This window comes from Pantherophis guttatus, chromosome 2 (assembly GCF_059756535.1).
Source record: "Pantherophis guttatus breed Tessera chromosome 2, ASM5975653v1, whole genome shotgun sequence".
Classification (NCBI taxonomy): Eukaryota; Metazoa; Chordata; class Lepidosauria; order Squamata; family Colubridae; genus Pantherophis; species Pantherophis guttatus.
The window spans coordinates 59,550,642-59,566,265 of record NC_142064.1 but is presented as its reverse complement, the minus strand read 5'-3'; the positions used below and the strand labels follow the sequence as shown (position 1 = coordinate 59,566,265).

At 44.7% G+C, this 15,624-nt stretch overlaps 1 protein-coding gene across 3 annotated transcripts in view; it reads left to right on the top strand.

Moving 5' to 3' along the window:
* The window catches only part of SECISBP2 (SECIS binding protein 2), a 35,680-nt gene that overhangs the window by 14,019 nt on the left and 6,037 nt on the right, over positions 1 to 15,624 (top strand). For all 3 annotated transcript variants that reach the window (XM_034410033.2, XM_087886024.1, XM_034410034.2), the window contains exons 12-14: positions 1,057 to 1,226; positions 3,500 to 3,671; positions 5,494 to 5,653. In XM_034410033.2, coding sequence (XP_034265924.2) covers positions 1,057 to 1,226; positions 3,500 to 3,671; positions 5,494 to 5,653 — 502 coding nt within the window. The remainder of the gene's footprint in view (positions 1 to 1,056; positions 1,227 to 3,499; positions 3,672 to 5,493; positions 5,654 to 15,624) is intronic.

The window sequence follows — 15,624 nt, the reverse complement described above, 5'->3', positions numbered from 1 at the left end:
GATAAGGCCCAAGTATAGATAGTTTTGATAGTATTTCCACCATTGAAATAATAATTAATTATTATTATCATGATTTGTGGGTAATCTACCATTAGGTTGACAGACTTAAACACTGGATGGCTATGAAAGATAATGCAGACTGCTCCACAAAAGTTTGTGGGAGCAGTCTGAATATATCACACAAGATATTACAATAAGTGTGGTCAGACTCTGTTATAGATCTGAAATGCAATGTCACTGAATTTCAATGAAAAGTTTCATGATTTCTTAAATGTACCGTATTTTTCAGAATATAAGATGCACTTCCTCCCCCCCCCAAAAAAAAATGGGTGGAAATGTCTGTGTGATTTATACAGCAAATATTGTGGTGGGGATGGGGTTTGGTGCGGTGCCGATCGGCTGTTCTAGAACGGGCCGCGACGGCGGCGATCAGGTCTCGCTGGCAGCAGCAAATGGGCCGCACTGAACAGGCTGTGACAGTGAATGGGCTGCAGCGAATGGGCTGCGGTGAACAGGCCAGATGAATACCGGATGGATGCTGGGAGGCAGAGGCAGAGATTTTGTTTTCTTGTTTTCCTCCCCAAAAGCTAGGTGTGTTTTATAGTCCGGGGTGCCTTATAGTCTGAAAAATACGGTAATTTAAACATTTAGTGTTAAACACCAAACTGGTTTATTTGAAGTAATAAGGTAAGACTGACCATAAACACTTGCCGGAGCAATCTGCAGTTGAGTGGATGAAGGTGCAAGAGAGAATACAAACCATAATATTTTATCATTAAAAAAAATAGTGATATAAACAACTAATTACTTTTAGCTAAAATTGGTAAAAACAAGGCAGAAGAAATTGGCAGCCGTTTACTTTTCTAAAACTACCATATTCCCAAGAGAAGGCTTGTGTAATGTATTGCTACATAAAGAAAGGAAGCTGTTCTGTTACATATTCTTGAGTTCATGTGATAAATTCATTGCTAAACCTGAATTACACTCAAATGTAAGTAATGGCTTCAGATTTAAAGCCTCCATCAGATTATATTTACATATTTATATTTGTTTCAGTTGGTGGTGGAGTAACATTGCCCACAAAGGAATCTCTCAGAGTGACAAAAACTTCACCGTCAATTCAGAAAAATACTCCACACAATCCCTTGGACTCTAGTTCTCCATTGGTCAAGAAGGGGAAGCAGAGAGAAGTCCCAAAGCCAAAGAAGCCAACTTCATTAAAAAAGGTACATTCATCTAACCACTCCAAGTACAGTATAGTGTAACTGTTGCTCCTTTGCCTACCAGCATTTCTCAACCGTGACAACTTGAAGATGTGTGAGCTTCAGCTCCCAGAATTCCCCAGGCTGGCTGGACAATTCTGGCAATTGAAGTTGACATGTCTTAAAGCTGCCGTAGTTGAGAAACACTGTGGTAGATGCTTTGGCCTTCTTTAATATTTAATACATATGAAATTCTTCAAACTGTTGCTATAAAAACATATTAAGGACTAATATATTAATCCTTAGGGATGTGGGTAAGATAGAATTTGAGTGAATTCACTGTTAAGGTAGAATTGCTGAAAGTGTTTTTTGGGGACAGGCTGTTGAAATGATCAGGAATATCAAATGTATAAGATACCTTATTTTGACACAGTAACATAACATTAGTATCCTCCTGTGAACTATCTTTTAATTTAACATTAAAAAGATACTTATTCATGTTAATATAACGCCATAGTTTTCTCATAGGATTTATCTCTCTCTTAATTTAAATGTTGCAATTAGCAACTGCCTGTTAGAGATGTGTAATAACCCTTCTACTCCTGTAAAACTACACCACCAGGTCTGCCTCATCCAATAGAACAGTTCAGGGTGATGTAACAAATAGTCTTCAGTTTAGTGTTTGTTACCACCATTTTGTTTTATTTTTCTTAAACAGGATTGTAGCACTAAGGCCAAAAGTATGAAAATGTTTTCCCTTTTTTTGCAATTGAAGGAATTTAAGGGCATTTAAACTAATACCTGGTATTTTTAGTCTGTAAAGACCAAGGCCTTCTGATGCATGTTACCACATTGTAATCTGCATAAGACATAAAGTGGCAAAATATATCTGTTTAAAATAGTACTGAAAGTTTACTAAGAATACACAGTAAAGAAAGCATGAGGGATGTTAGTTTTTTAAAAAAATGAGGTTCAAAAAAGAAGTATTAACAAAAACACAATGGGAAGGCTTAGCACAAAATGTTAATGAGGTATTAGAAGAAAGACTAGCTTTGAAAGAAATTGAATGAGGTTTGCTTACTGCTGTGATTGCGAACCTATGGCACACGTGCCAGAGGTAGCACCCAGAGCCCTCTCTGTGGGCATACGCGCCATCGCCAGCTGTTCTTCTGGTTTCCGGCGTGCACATGCATGCAAGCCAGCTTGTCTTCGTGGGTGCCGGAGTGCCAGAAAACGGCCTGAAAACTGTCTGAAAAATGGCCATTTTCAGGCTGTTTTCAGGCCTTTTTTGGTCCATTTTCAGGCCCGAAAATGCCCAAAAAATAGCCTGAAAATGTCCAATAAACAGCCTGAAAATGGCCAAAAAATGCCCAAAAAACAGGCATACACATGCTGGAGCACCGGAAACCCAAAGACAGCTGGCCAGCACACGCATGCCTGTTTTTTGGCCATTTTTGGGTCATTTCCAGGCTGTTTTTTGGGCATTTTCGGGCCTGAAAACAGCCCCAAAAACGGCCTGAAAACAGCCCCAAAAACAGCCTGAAAATGGCCAAAAAACAGCCTGAAATGGACCAAAAAACAGCCTGAAATGGACCAAAAAACACCCAAAAACAGGCATGCACGTGCTGGCCAGCTGCCTTTGGGTTTCTGGTGCTCCAGCACGCACACACATACGTACATGCACACACATTCCGGTTTGGGCACTTGGTGCCGAAAAGGTTCGCCGTTACTGGCTTAGTGCCTATTGAAATAAAATAAAATCCAAATACTATTATTTCTGAATATTTGGGCACCTAGAAGTCTGCATAAGTCAGATTTTTTTCTGCATTCTGGAAGATTTCATTCACAATTTGAGCTTAGATTCCTCTATTTCTTTCTTCACAGTTAGTCATGTCTCCCAAGAAAATTCCACAGAAGGAGAAGGGAAAAACGTCTAGCCAATTTCTTTCATCCTATTTAGCTGCTAAGAGAGAGGTGTTGTTCTTCCTCAGGGATTTGGACAAGTGACCCTCTAGATATTTGGCCCATGGTGGGTCAACATGAATAAAATCTGACCTAATGGGAATCACTAAAAGCCTATATTACTAAAGGCATTCGTTTCAACCCATCCCATTGAGCAAGTGGATTGAACAAGAATTCAGTATTTCCACATATTTAAAATCTATTCACTTGTCTTACTACCTTTCATGGGAAGTCAGAAAAAAGGATCCTAAAGTAGTTAAATTTTGCCTGCCAACGTTTCAGAAACCAGTTAATCTTATTTCGGGAGAGCCTAATGCAAGTATTTTCTTTTTAAGATTATTTTGAAGGAGAGAGAACAGCGAAAACAGCAACACATTTTAGAACAGATGGCTATACCGAAGAAAGCTGATGCTGTTGAGCAGAATGCAGAATTTGTTCCTGATGACGCGCAATTTTGTAAAGCCCCCAGAGAAGATACAGGGTTCATCGGCAACCAGTCAGGTCCAGGTGCTTGTATTTTTTTTTTAAATGTGTTAATGAATAATTGGTGTGGCTTGTTTGTGAAACAGCTGCTACTGCACGTAAGCCTAGACATTGCTTTTTCCTACAGTGTGCACAAAAAATCTTGTTTAAAAATTCTCATCTTCCTTTTGCAGATGTAATTGCCATCTTTGAGCCTTTTGTAGATAGTTAAAACCTGCAGTGGACAAGGTTGGTCTTCATTGCACCAGGCTTATATCTTAAATTGGCATCTAGAATTGCCAGGTTTTCCAAAAGCAAAAGGCACCGTTAAATTTAAAACAGGAAGAGTAAAGAATTAGCTTCTCATATAACCTAAAGGGCTTGAAAGTGCAAAGAAGATATAGTATTTCTGTTTTATGCTTTAATCAAATTTTTAATGTATCTGACTTCAAATGTAAATATAACAATAACTATAATTTAGTTGAGCCTGGATAGCTCTGCAGACTAAAGCACTGTAATTTAACACCAGCTGTCTGCAATTAAAGTAAGTTCGAATCTTGCCAGGCTCAAGGTTGACTCAGCCTTCCATCCTTTTTAAGGTAGGTAAATTGAGGACCCAGTTTGTGGGGGCAATAAGCTGACTTTGTATAAAATATACAAAAGTATGAAGGCTATTGCTTAACGCACTGTAAGCCACCCTGAGTCTCCGGAGAAAGGCGGCATATAAATCAAATTAAAAAAAAAATTATAGTTACATTTAAAATTAGTTATACATTTAAAATCTATAACTATACACACACATATATATATTTAGCACATTACATACATTTAGTATATGTGTATCACATTCTTCAGTCCCTTCTCAAGCAATATATAAAGTTTAACAATAAATTAAATATAAAATGTAATGAGAACATGGAATAAAGGAAAATAAGAAAACTTGTTAGTAATTGTGTTTCGAATATTGCATGGAGATCATTCATTTTGGCTTTCAGATGAATGGATTGAGCATTCTCCAACATGGTATCGATTTTAACTTACTACAGGTAGTTTTTGATTTACAACAGTTCATTCAGTGACCCTTCAAAAAGGGTCTGAAAAAGTGACTTATGACTGTTTTTCACACTTATGACCATTGTAGCATCCCCATGATCATGTGCTCAAAATTCAGAAGCTTGGCAACTGGTTCATATTTATGACCATTGCTGTGTCCAAAGGTCTTGTGATCCCCTTTTGTGACATGACAAGTAAAGTTGGTGGGGAAGCCAGAGTCACTTAACAACTAGGTTACTGATTTATCAATTGCAGTGATTCACTTAACAACTGGGGCAAGAAAGGTTATAAAATGGGGCAAAACTCATATAAATGTCTTGCTTAACAACATAAATTTTGGGCTCCATTGTGGTCGTAAATCAAGGACTACCTGTAGTTATAAATATGAAACATCTTGCCTTTGAAGCATGTTGATGTGATTATTTTAAATGTTAACTATTTGTTTTACATACAAAGATTACTTAAACTTTAAATAGAAATATGTAAGATATTCTGTTCTATGGTTTTCCTTTCTGTAATCTCTCCTCATGTGGCCTGTCACTTTTCATGCCAGTTTCACTTTAATAATTCATTAATTATTAGTAATTAATTCATTAATTATAAGTAATAATTTTAATTAGCAATTTTATGATGTTTGTGTGTCTATATTTTTCTTGACTGTACACCGCCTTGAGTCCTACGGGAGAAAGGCGGTATAGAAATATAATAAATAAATAGATTTATACTGGCCTACATTAGTCAATAATATTTCTAAGGCTTCTGATGTATTAAGGAGAAAAATAACCATTTGTGTATACAATTTCCTTTTACTTAGAAGTTGTAAAAGAAGTTGCAGAGGACCCGGTACTTCTGACGCAGAGTAGTTCAGAAGTGGACTTGAAATGTACAGAATCTAGTGGCTCCATGCAAAACTCAATTGCTCCATCACAGCTGAAACCCAGCTTTCCCAAAATCCATAGCCGAAGATTTAGAGAGTAAGTACATTGGTATCAGTCATTCAAACTTTGCTTCTGTATTGGGCCTGAGAGCTCTGGAAAGCGGGATGCCTGGTGATAGTTCTGGCACAAAGCTACAATCTGAATAGAATCCTTACAAGGCCTGTTCAGATGTTCAGCTAAATATGTAAAACTTTCAAACTGGATAGAGTATGAAGATATTGTTTCTTATTCTCCCCAATTTGTGTAACGTAAATGTTTGAAGGGAAGCGCTACTCATACTGATCTGAAATGTTAGTACTACGTTTTTTTCACTGATGTTCAAACAAGTAATTTTGATTTGAGATTTCCAGCCGAACCTCTGAAGATCAGAAAGGGATGGAGCTGCCTCTGTGGCCCTCTTCTACATCCAATTTGATTTCCTCCATATGTTCAGCTACATGCTGGATTAGTAAAATTCTGGAATAACCTTAATTGTAAGCAAATTACATTTTAGGGTGGAATGGTGGATTTGCACTTTTGAATAAGCTTGACCACTGGAAATTTTTGGTTCACCAAAGAAGAAATTGACATTTTTGAACTGTCTTACCCTTATATACACCATTTGGTTCAGGTGATGTTAATTAGATGTCATTTTCCTGTGCGCTGCTCCCACTATCCATGGATGGGAGTTAATGCTTCAGCCTTTGGCAAACAACTGAGTGTTCTTTAAGACAAAAAAAGACCTTCCCCAGGGACTTCCCCTTTTCCCTTTGCCTAGCCACACCCCCAGTCCCATGATCCCCAGTCTTCGCTCAGTTGTTTGGCAACGCTGAAGTGTTCTCCGGGAGCTCCGGCTTTAAGGTATTGGTTTCCCTTATTCCTGGGGTTTTTCCTTGAGTTTTCTTCACCCTTCCTCAGGGGCGTTTAGGATTTTATTTTATTTTTGAGTATCCTTTTCCCTCGGGGTCTTCCTTTTATTTTAATTTTTTTCGTTGTATTTTGACTTCGCTGAAGCGCCGCTCGCAACAGCGCTGATCAGCTGGGCGCCGGATCGGAAAGCCGAGCCGCCCACGCTGCTCATTTACACACGGTGCCAAATTCCAAATTGCTTGAAGCCCCAGCCTCACTGAAGCAACCAGCAGCTGTGCGGGGCATAGAGAAGAGCGAGCGGCTCGGATCCACGCCGCTCGAGCCGAATAAAGCAGCGTGCAGCCGCGGTTCGCCCGGCTAGCCCTGCCAACCGCCGCCGCGCTACAGGAGATCGAACCCAGCGCAATCAGGCACGGCAGCTGGCTGGACCCTCGGGCCTCCAGCATAAGACCGTAGCCGGCGGAGGGCACCCAAGCCAGCACCACGTGGCGCCCGCCATCTTGGATTCCACGCGGGCCGCCATTTTGGGAGCAGAGGCCTCCACCGACCCCTAGAGGCTCTTCTACGCCCTCCCTCTAGGGCGGTACAACCAAAAAAAAAGGGGGGGTTAGCGGGTGAGACCTTCGGGCTCCCAGCTGCCACCTCCCAATCGAAGGCGCAGAGCGGTCAAGCCTCACCAGTACCAACACCCGGCTTGGAGACTGCGGGCACAAACGGAGAGGGGTGGTCTTACTCAACAATTGGCCATGTCTGACCACCCTTTTTCCTCAGATCCAGAACTGGACTTAAGCCCGCCTCGCAAGGGGGCTAAGTCCTCCAAGAAGAGTGCCCGGAAACAGTCTGAAGGTACCGACCGCAAATCCAAATCCGGAGGGGGGCTGACTTTCCAGGACAAGGATGCCCAAAGACGCCATCAGGCGCTAGAGCGACAGTGCGCTAAGTCCCAGAGGGCACTGGAGTTGTCACCTAACAAGGGGCCAGGGCCAGAGAGCACGACTGTTACCACACCCAGAGAGGCAGACCCAGCACCGGTCTCCTGGACGGAGTTGGCCCAGACCCCGGTGACCCCGACTGTAATGGGGAGAGGGACCCAACAGGATGGAACCCCCACCCCTGTACGGGGCGGGCCAGCTCCTTTCTCCCCGGCAGGGCCGTCTCGGGGCCCGGGCGTAGGAGCGCAAGGGGCACCACCACCGCCCACACAGTTGGATTTCCAAGCCATGTTCTCCACGGCATTGTCATCCTTCCTAGACGCCAGTTGGCAGCAGGCGGTACCTCCTCCGCAGCTGGCACAGGTCCAGGGACCACACCAACAGGTCCAGAACAAGTCCCGCGCCCCCGCAGCACCAGAATCCTCCTCTGAGGAGTCAGACCAAGCAGACGAGGCCCCTGAGGACACCGAGTTCTCAGAAGACGAAGGGCTGAACCCGGACACACCAGTCTTCTCCGGGCTTTTTCGACCGTCACTATTTAGGTCGCTCCTCCACAAGGCGAGACTCACAACTAACCTGGGTATGCCGGGGGACGTAGAACCAACCCCACCCTCTACAGCGGGGCCACACGATGCCCTTTTCAAGTCTTCGAAGCAGGAGAAGGACTACATCCCCTGTCCTCAAATATTTTCTGACGTCATCCAAAATGCTTGGGGGCAACCAGCTTCTCAAACTACACCGAGTAGCCTAGACAAGAAACTTTACTGCTCGGCCCCTGAACTAGAGGACCTACTACTCCTCCCGACGGTGGACCAACCGGTCGCAGCACTATCATCCCCATCACTAGTTTCCTCAGAGGCACTGGATGGGCTCAAGGTGGAGGAGAAGAGGACGGAGTGGGCCTTCCGTAAAGCACATCAGGCAGTGGCCTGGGCAATCAGAACATCCACAGCCATGTCCTTTTTCAACAGAGCGGCCCTCATCTGGCTTCGCCAGATGCAAGAAAGACTCCCTTCAGACGACACCCGGCTGCACCAAGACATCAATAAGATTATAGCAGCCACTGAGTACGCATCAGATGCCTCCCTGAACTCAGCAAAGTTCGCTTCAAGGGCTCTAGCCTCCACCGTTACGGCAAGGAGGCTGTTCTGGCTCCGCCCCTGGAAGGCGGACCTCAAAGCCAAATGGAAGCTGGCCGCAGCTCCCTACAAGGCTCCCAACCTATTTGGAGCAGCCCTGGATCCTGTCCTAGTCGAGAACAAGGACAAGAGGAAGATTTTGCCATCGTCTTACCGCCGCCACGAGCGGAGATACTCACCTTATCCGGTCCAACAGCCCTTTCGCCCCGGCTCAGGGCCCAGGGGGTCCTTCTCACAACGCTCCAATTACCTGGGAGGCGACAGATCACAAGATAGACAACATTTCCGAGACCGGGGCAGGAATCAACAATCCAGAAGACCCTTCCGGGGGGCAGGCTTCAAACCCACCAGAAGAGGCAAGTGACTCCAGGACCGAGGGGCCCATAGGGGGAAGACTGCTTCTCTTCCACCAGCAATGGGCCCGGTCAACATCGGACTCGTGGGTAAGGCGCACCACCTCATTTGGACTATCAATAGAATTTGTAGGTGCGCCGCCGCAACGATTCGTGCGGTGCCCTGTCCCACAGTCCTCCAAACTGCGGGCGCTGATGATACAAGAACTGACCCACCTTCAGGAGGTCAGAGCTATAGAGACAGTACCACCGGCCCTCCAGGGCTCCGGGTTCTATTCGAGCCTATTCCTTGTCCCCAAGAACTCGGGGGGATGGAGAGCCATCTTAAACCTAAAAAGGCTGAATCTGTCTGTGCGATACCACAGGTTCAAAATGCACTCACTACAGTCAATCCTAACGGGGGTGAGACAGGGGGACCTCCTCCAGTCAGTCGATCTTCGGGAGGCCTACCTTCACGTACCCATTCACCCGGACCACAGGCAGTTCCTGAGGTTCGAGTACGGCGGGCAGCACTTCCAGTATCGGGCCATGCCCTTCGGACTGTCGTCAGCACCCCGCACCTTCACCAAACTGGTGGCGGTGGTGGCAGCCAAGCTCCGGGCCGTCCCGGTCCGAGTCCTCTGCTACTTAGACGACATCCTGATACTCTCGTCAACCCACGACCAGGCAGTCAGGGACCGACACCTAGTCCTCGAGACGTTCCAAACCCACGGATTCACTATCAACCTCGAGAAAAGCCAACTTTACCCATCCTCTCGAATCCTGCACCTAGGGGCAGTGATAGATTCCACCAGAGGCCAGGTCTTCCTTTCACCAGACAGGGTCCAGAATCTCCAACAACTGGCCATCCGAGTCCAGGCAGGGAGGAGGGCCTCCCTCCTACAACTATCATGCCTGCTGGGGAAGATGGTTTCCTGTTTCGGCATCGTTCCGTGGGCACGCAAACACTCGAGGGCCCTCCAGTGCTCCCCTTTCAACGCTCGGGGAGGGCAAACTCGAAGCGCAAGGTTACCCTCACCCCCAAGGTGAGACGCTCTCTCAAATGGTGGACATCCAGCGCACTCTCCAAGGGGTCAGAGTTCCTAGACCCGGACAGACTGATCCTCACCACAGATGCGAGCCTGCGGGGGTGGGGAGCACACCTGCACAACGGGGTGGCACAGGGCCAGTGGTCCAGGGTCGAGCAGCACAGCAGCATCAACCTGCTGGAACTCCGGGCGATCAGATTAGCACTGCGCCACTTCCAGGCCACGGTGCAGGGCCGGCACGTGCTGGTCCTGACGGACAACATCTCGGCCAAGGCGCACGTGAACAGAGAGGGAGGCACGAGATCCCGCTCCCTGATGCTGGAATCAGAGGCCCTATTCGAGTGGGCGGAGAAACACCTACTATCGATCAAGGCAGACCACATTTCGGGGTCGGCCAATGTAAGAGCAGACTGGCTCAGTCGAACAACAATAGACCAGGCAGAATGGCAACTCCACCCTCACCTCTTCAGCAAGCTCACGGCCAGGTTCGGGATGCCAGTGTTGGACCTGTTTGCCTCTCCAACCAACGCCCAGCTCCCCCGGTTCGTGACACGCTACCCGACGCCACAAGCAGAGGACCACGACGCTCTACACTGCAGGTGGCCAGCGGGCCTCCTTTACGCGTTCCCGCCAATCCCGTTGATCCCATGCCTGGTTCGAAAATTGCTGGCAGAGAGGGCCAATCTACTCCTGGTGGCCCCAAACTGGCCCCGAAGGCCATGGTTCGCTGACCTGGTGGCCCTGTCGGGGGAACAACCGTGGGTGATCCCACCACATCAGGTGGTACTGTGCCAGGGCGAGGTCAACCATCCAGATCCTCAGTGGCTTCAATTAGCCGTCTGGCACTTGAGCGGGTCATCCTGAAAAAGGACAACTTACCTGATAGCGTCGTCAGCCCCATTCAGGCAGCCAGACGCCCGTCAACAACTCGTATTTACGAGGCGACATGGAGGGCTTTCTGCAGCTGGAGTTCCGGTCACCACGTGGACCCCACCTCAGCATCAGTTCAGGACATTCTAAGCTTCCTACAGGCCGGGTTAGACAAAGGGCTGGCCCCGGCTACCCTAAGGTGTCAGACGGCAGCTCTATCAACCGTCATATCCTGTGCACCTTACCAGACTCTATCACACCACCCACGTATCAGAGGGTTCCTCCACGGGGCTACGAACCTCCACCCGCCGACGGTGCACCGTTACCCAACCTGGGACCTGTCCCTAGTCTTACAGGCCCTAACGGGCCCTCCCTTCGAACCTCTGGCTTCCGTCAACCTCAAACACTTGACCTTCAAGGTGACTTTTCTACTAGCAATCACCTCAGCGAGGCGAGTCTCAGAGCTAGCGGCTCTGTCCATCCGTAGGGACCTCTGCATCTTTAGAGAGTCCTCGGTGGTCCTCCGTCTAGACCCGACTTTCATCCCAAAAGTGAACTCCTGGTTCCACCGGGCACAGGAACTTACCCTACCGGACTTCTGCCCGGCGCCAAAAGACCACAGGGAGAGAAGGTGGCACACCCTGGACGTCCGGCGAGCGATCCGGACGTACATAAACAGAACGGCGCCCTTCCGACGCACTGAAGCACTCCTGGTCTCGTTCAACCCGGCCTCCATGGGCCAGAAGATCTCGTCCCCCACGGTCAGCAGATGGATCAGAGCCTGCATTACCTTAGCTTATGACGTAAGCTCCAAGCCGCTACCGCACAACATTCTTCCCCACTCCACTAGAAGTGCGGCCACGTTAGCAGCCTGGGCTACGCAGGCTTCAGTAGCGGATATCTGCAGAGCGGCAACCTGGTCCTCGTTGTCACCCTTCATCCGGCACTACAAGATAGACGCTTATGATTCAGCCGAAGCGGCATTCGGCCGCCGGGTACTCCAACAAGTTGTGACTGGAGAGGACTCTGTGGGCAGTCAGCCCCCCGCCCTAGGGGTTTAAGCTTGGGTATATCCCATCCATGGATAGTGGGAGCAGCGTACAGGAAAATGGACGTTGTCTTACCTGAACGTCCCTTTTCTGGGCGCTGCGTACACTATCCATTCCCGCCCGTATCTATGGGCTGCCTGCCCGACTGTAGAGGGCTGTTTTCCGTTATGCAGTTAGCCACGTTGTTTTAGTTTAGTTAATAAAGTTATGAGTGTTACTACACCACTAGTTGTCGTTGATCCTTCTTTTACGCCACATCTTCGCTCAGACTGGGGATCATGGGACTGGGGGTGTGGCTAGGCAAAGGGAAAAGGGGAAGTCCCTGGGGAAGGTCTTTTTTTGTCTTAAAGAACACTCAGTTGTTTGCCAAAGGCTGAAGCATTAACTCCCATCCATGGATAGTGTACGCAGCGCCCAGAAAAGGGACGTTCAGGTAAGACAACGTCCAATTTGGTTCAGCCCCCTGGTATAAGTAGGGACAAATATTTTCCATCTTGACTTGTGCCAGATAATAATCCATGGCTTTTCCAAAGACATTTCAGCAACTTCCTTAATGCTACCCTTTCATCTAATTGGTATTTTCTCATTTTTCTACTTTGTTCAGTGTTCCCAAATGTAGGGATTTTTTTTCTCCCCCCTAGTCCCTCATACCACTTGTCCAAAGTATGCTATTCTGATTATTGCTTCAAGGGAGACATTAGACTTTATTTAGTCCAAAACTGTTTGGTTCTTTTTGTAGTCCACAGCATTCTTAAAATTGTCTCCAAATCTTTAATCTTTATTCTTTCACTCTACCTTAATGTCCAGGATTAAAACTGCTCTACATTTCTGCTGGAAAAAAAAACATGTTTATATCTTTATTCTTCATGATCTCAGTTTGCCATTGCCATCCTGCTAGGGTTAATCTATTTTTTATTTCTGTAGTCCACTGTCCCTCTTTATTCTTGACCCCAAATTCCAAAATTATCTACCACCTTCAGTTCTTTCAGCTTTCAGTTGTATGATCACAAAGTATATGGATTGATATGCCCTTTGTTTTCTTACTATTTAACATTAACCCATATTTTTTTTCACTTCTCATCTTTATTTCAATGTTGTTTTGAGTCCAGAACAAGCCGCCACATTCTGGACTTTCCACGAAATAATTTTAAGCCAGGAACAATTTGATAGAACTGAAATGAGAAATATTTTAGTTATTCCAGGCTTCAAGCAAAATAAAATCTGGATGGGGTTAGTAGGACAAGGCTGTAATCCTCTCTCCCATTAGGATATTCCATCAGCATGCCTGCCACATGGTCATCCCAGGGCCTTCCCTTTCTTTCCTTGGCTACCAGTGTTGTTGGGGTTTTCCCCCCCAATTCTCCCATTTCTGCAGAACTACTTCAACCTGGAACAGTAAGTTTCAGTCCGTGCCTATTCGTGCACCCAAATGGCTGAAATATGTATGTATCTTAATCACAGATTATTCAAAACCATCTATTTTATAAGATTGTTGTGTGCCTCTCTTTTAAATAATGTGAAAGTAAGTCTCCTTACTTTCAGCAAACAAAAGACAGCATTTTATGCACATACCAAATTTTCAAACTTCCAGGTTTGTTTCCAACTGTCTAGCCTTTCTGTTCTTATATAGATTGTCTATATTTAAGATATGCTGATGATACAGTTCTGCTTGCCAGTAAGCATGAAGACCTCCAGCTCCTTATCAACAGAGTCTCAGAAGTATCTGAAAAATATGGCTTGAAGTTTAACACCTCAAAAACCAAGATCATGGTTATCAGCAAACAACCCATTCATTTACTACTGATAAATACGGAAGGAATACCATTAGAAAATGTTGAAAGGATCACGTACCTGGGTTTTAATTTACATGAAAGCTGGGACATGATTAGTGAAGTAAAGACAAGGATAGAGAAAGCTCGAACAGCATTCTTCAAAATGAAAAAGGTCTTCTGCAATCATGACATAAGCCTAAGACTGAAAATCATGCTTGTCAGATGTTACATCTTTTCTATCCTGCTCTACGGAATAGAGAGTTGGTCTCTGACAGAAAACCACTTGAAGAAACTAGAAGCATTTGAAATGTGGATTTACAGATGACTGTTACGTATAAGTTAGGTTAACAAAATCACAAATGAGGTGATAAGCCACCTGGGAAAGCAAAGGGAAATAAAGTCATTAAAAAGCAAAAGTTAGAATATTTTGGACATGTGATGCAACACCCAGAAAAATACGGCATCCTTCACTTAATCCTCCAGGGAAAGATTGAAGGCAAACCAGGCAGAAGAAGAACATAATGGCTTCAAAACCTAAGGGACTGCTTTGGACAAAACTCAGCAGCGCTTTTTCATACGGCTGTTGACAAAAATAGGATTGCCAACATGATCGTCAACGTCCGATGACTGATATGGCACAAGAAGAAGAAGAATAGATTGTATGATTTAAATTGAGCAATGTGTATCCTTTTCATACTTGCTTCCAAATCCTGAACAACTATTTTTTCCACATGTAGTTCTTACAGTGGCTTCTTGGTCATTATAAAGGTTTATCTGAGAAATAATTGGATGTTCTGGCATTATTATATATTTCCCATTCTGGCAAGACTTATAGTCATAGCTGTACTGTGATGAAGCAAGATATCTTAAATTATCTAATTAACTTTACTATCTATCCCATTTTAGCTATCTGAACTCATGTCCTCTTCCATTTTCGGAAATCTGTCTTTTGATATGTCATTTCTCTCTCCGCAGAGAAGTTTATTCTTTGTAAGAGCCTAACAAAATTGTGATTGTGTAAGGATTGAAGGTAGTGATTCAGTTATTTCTACGCAACTATATTTTTCTATCTCTGGGCCTCATAGTGTTCTGTATGAAGTAAAACTTTTAGTATCTTATCCGTTTCTTCTGTAGCTTTAAACAATTCAGTAGGAATTTCATCTATGCTTGGTGCTATTCCTTTTGACAGCTGGTTTAATATCTCTTGTCCTTCACTTCTAGGGAAGTCAGTTCCTGAATATATTCCTCTGCAAGAAATGTTTCTATTATTCTGCAGTCCTCTTTGTAAAAAAGATTTGAGTATTATCTTTCCAATTTCTATTAACTTCATTTGCTTCTATGCAATTTTTTTTCATGTTTCTTCCTAAAAAGCCCTAACTTGGCTGAAACCTCCCATGATTTTTGTGATCTTTCTAAGGCTACCTCTACTTTTTTATCATTTGCCAGTTTTTTACATTATTCTTATCTTTTTTACATTATTGAACTATCTAATCCTTTCCTGCTTGATGTTGAAAGTCTGTGTTAACTTATCATAAATCTTTCTTATTGCCCGAGGCTTTAGCTTTCATCTTTTGTCTTTTCCCAGCTATCCTGATGCTTGATCTGCAAGTCATTTGAATAATTTCTTCTTTGAAATGTTTGAATTTTACAGGGTCTCTTATCTTTTCTGATCTCTCCTCAGGTTCACTTTCATATAAGTGTGTTGCATCTGTTCCCTTAACTGAGCTTAGTTTCTGAATGTATTTCTCCCAGTAAAACTTTATTTAGCATTTGTTTAACTTTTAAAGTTTAACTTGTATATTTGACATCAATAATTCATGATCTGTTCCATGATCTTCACCTGGAAGTGAAGTAAATTGTCACCTGGCTGAACAAATTATATTTTTTTGATTGCCTGTTTCCTGTTATAAAGGAAATCTTATTCTGATGTTGTACATTCAGTGATGTCCATTTTGCTGATGGTGCCACATGCATATTGCATAGCATATTTTGGTTTACTATTCCAAATATTGAAT